Source organism: Sinocyclocheilus anshuiensis, unplaced genomic scaffold (genome assembly GCF_001515605.1).
Source record: "Sinocyclocheilus anshuiensis isolate Anshui unplaced genomic scaffold, SAMN03320099.WGS_v1.1 scaffold534, whole genome shotgun sequence".
NCBI classification, from domain to species: Eukaryota; Metazoa; Chordata; class Actinopteri; order Cypriniformes; family Cyprinidae; genus Sinocyclocheilus; species Sinocyclocheilus anshuiensis.
This window is the reverse complement of record NW_015547712.1, coordinates 451,688-455,453: the sequence shown is the minus strand read 5'-3', so window position 1 is coordinate 455,453 and position 3,766 is coordinate 451,688. Positions and strand designations below refer to the sequence as shown.

The 3,766-nt window shown below is 36.5% G+C and overlaps 1 protein-coding gene across 1 annotated transcript in view; it reads right to left on the bottom strand.

Annotated features, from left to right (window-relative positions):
* Positions 1–1,369: 1,369 nt before the first annotated feature.
* The window catches only part of LOC107704052 (adenosine 3'-phospho 5'-phosphosulfate transporter 1-like), an 8,614-nt gene continuing 6,217 nt past the window's right edge, over positions 1,370–3,766 (bottom strand). The window contains exon 5 of the mRNA XM_016506890.1: positions 1,370–2,220. Within this exon, the coding sequence (XP_016362376.1) occupies positions 1,564–2,220 (657 nt within the window). The 3' untranslated portion in view covers positions 1,370–1,563. The remainder of the gene's footprint in view (positions 2,221–3,766) is intronic.

Below are 3,766 nucleotides of genomic sequence, written 5' to 3'. Positions count from 1 at the left end.
CATTATGCAAAAGATTTCAATGATTCCTAAAGGTTTCGTCTTATTTCTCATGTTTTATTATTAATATTTAATTATTGTACTGTAATATGTTGTATGTTAATGAAAATGTAATGTTCTTAAAGCTTACGTTGTCTTAATTATTTTTGTTTTATTATTTAGTATTTTATTATTGTATTGTAATAACTATAATAACTATAATAAAATATTAAAATATAATAACAACAATAATAATAATAATTATTATTATTATTATTATTATTGCAGAAAATTTGCTTAGATTTCATGAAAATAATGTCATTACTACATTTTATTATTTAAAATTATATTATTGTATTGTAATAATAATTAAATATTTAAAAAAGTATACTAACAAAGTGAGATATACACAGTGTGTGTATATATATATATATATATATATATATATATATATTTTATTATTGTAGTAATAAAACATTTAAAAATAAAGAACATTTGGGTGGAAAATGTGTTCAAGTTTGATGAAAATAATGTAATTGTCAAAAATGTAATGGTTCTTAAAAAAAAGACCACATGGTCTTTTCTATTTCTTATTGCGTTTTATTATTAATTTCATATTTTCCTTTGTATTTTGCAGTGAAATATGACCCAGATATGATGCGAACAGAACAGTGGGTAAACCAGCACTCCTAAGGCTTCTCCACCTCAACAACATTTCGTTTTCCTCTCGAACAACTTCTTAAAGCAAACTTTAAATAGAAAAACTGAACGCATTTCAGTACCAAATTACAAAGATATCAAAGGCTATCAAAGTCGATGTTCACTCGATGGCTCGTCAAGTCATTTCTCACACACACACAAAAAAAAAAGTCACAATGTGCAGGTAAAATCCCTTTAAAGGGACAGTTCACCCCAAAATGAAAATGCTGTCATTAATTACTCACCCTCATGTCATTCCGAACCCATAAGACCTTCGTTCATCTTCGTAACACACATTAAGATATTTGTGATGAAATCCGAGAGCTCTCGGACCCTCCGTAGACAGCAACAGAACTGTAATGTTCCCAGGTCCAGAAACATAGCAAGGACATCGGTAAAACAGTCCATGTGACATCAGTGGCTCACCTTCAGTTTTACGAAGCAACTCGGGGAGTAGAATTGTTGAATAAATTATGTTATTTTTGTTTTCTTTGCACACAAAAAGTATTCTAGTAGCTTTGCAAAACTGAAGTTGAACCCCTGATGTCACATGGACTATTTTACAGATTTCCTTGCTAAGTTTCTGGACCTGGGAACATTACAGTTCTGTTGCTGTCCATGCAAGGTCAGAGAGCTCTCGGATTTCATCACAAATATCTTAAAGTGTGTTCCGAAGATGAACAAAGGTCTTACGAATGACATGAGGGTGAGTAATTAATGACAGAATTTTAATTTTTGCATGAACTAACCCGTTAAGATAAAGAATAATCCCTTTCTGTACCGTCCGACCTTACGGAATACAAACCTACAGTTTTGCAGCAAACAAAAAAAAAAAGACGAACAAGCCACGAAAATGTGGCTTCTGTACACATCCGAACAAGCGCTCGATTAAACCTTCTGAACGGGCGTCTGCGCGGCCCGATTGCTGCTCTTCTTCACGCGGCTGCGGGCGTAGATGCGCAGGAAGAGGGCGAGGAAGACCACGGCTACGCCCAAGCCGCCCACCAGGGTGACGGCGTGACCGTAGAGGAAGCAAGACAAGAGGATGGCGATGGCCTGCCGCAGAGTCATGATGATGGTGAAGACGGCTGCGCCGAACTGCGAGATGGTGTAGAAGATGAAGAGCTGCCCGAAGGCGGAGCAAACCGACAGCAGCACGGCGTGCATCGCGAACTCCGAGTGACGCATCATGAAGGCCAGCGAGTCGAAGAAGGCGCCCTGCTCCAGCAGAGAGCCCACCGTGAAGAGACACGAGAAGAGATTGACGCCGAACATCATCTGCACCGACGACATCTTGTACTTGAACAGGTTGTCCTGCCAGTTGGAGGTGAAGCTGTCGAAGACGATGTATCCGCCGAGGATGACCACGCCGGAGAAGGTGGTGACGGTGGAGGGGTGTTTGCCGGTGGAGCTGGAGAGCAGGAACATGCTGACGCCCAGCGAGATCAGGACGGCCGTCAAGTACTCCCAGTACTCATAGCTCTTGCGCGACACGATCTTGCCCATCAGCATCACGGGGATCACCTTAGAGGCCTTGGCCAGAACCTGCGACGGAAACACATCGGGCGTCGGATCAAGCTGACGTGTCAATCACTGCTGCGAGAACATGCTCAACCTTGTGCAGCGATGTGACAAAAATACATCAGTCTCACAGAAAATGTGACCCTCGAGCACAAAACCAGTCATAAGGGTCAATTTTTTTAAATTGAGATTCATGCATCATATATATATATATATATATATATATATATATAAGCCTAAATAATCTAAATAACTTTTACAACTTTCCTTACAAAAATTAACCATAGCCTATGGTTTTACTATTAAAGTTAATTAATATACTGACTATATAAAAAAATAAATAAAAACAAAAAATTGTTACTATAGTTAAACCATAGTATCCATGCACAAATTAACCATGGATTTACTACACTAACCATAGTTTAACCATGGTATTTGTACAACTGTGGTTACACAAATGGTAATCAATACGCCATAAAAAAAAAAACAACATGGTTAATTTTTGTTTTGTTGGGGTAATTTTATTGTGGTCTGTGCTACTTGCGCAATTCTTTATTTGTTTGTGTTGTGAGCATTTGCAGCACATGTGCTGTTAAACTGATGAAGATGTTTTCTTAATTTGCTGGTGCTTTTTCTATTTGCATGTGTTTTCTGAAGTTGCAGCGGTTAGGATATGACAATATTTGGCCGAGATACAACTATTTGAAAATCTGGAATCTGAGGGTGCAAAAAAAAAACGCCTTTAAGGTTTCTTAGCAATGCATATTACTAAACAAAAATTAAGTTCTGATATATGTATGGTAGGAAATTTACTAAATATCTTCATGGGACATGATCTTTACTTAATGTCCTAATGATTTTTGGCATAAAAGAAAAATCGATAATTGTGACCCATACATCCTTTAAAGTTGTCCAAATGAAGTTCTTAGCAATGCATATTACTAATCAAAAATTAAGTTGATATATTTACAGTAGGAAATTTACAAAATATCTTCATGGGACATGATCTTTACTTAATGTCCTAATGATTTTTGGCATAAAAGAAAAATCGATCATTTCGACCCATACAATGTATTTTTGGCTATTGCTACAATTATACCAGTCCTACTTAAGATTGGTTTTGTGATCCAGGGTCACAAATGTCAAGATTTGATCAAATGTACAGTGGCCTGGAGAGCTCATCGCGCTGCATCTGCAAATTAAGAAAACATCATCAATTTGACAACACGCGCTGCAAATGCTCACAATACAACCAAATACAGAAATGCACTGCAAATAGACACAGACCACCTTTGCTGGTGCTTTTTCTATTTGCATGTGTTTTCTGAAGTTGCAGCGCGTTGAGCTCTCTCAGCCACAGTACAAATGTCCAGAAGCTAGACACCACAGACTGATATACAGGATGCACATGACCAATAACCATCATGGTGGAAATTATAGATTTATAATGCTTAATTTTAAAGATATTTTTAATATTTATTCATTTTTATTTATTAAAATTAATTAATTTTATTTTATTTTTATATTTTGTAAAATATATCATACTGCCATGGTGATGGTGATTTTAATT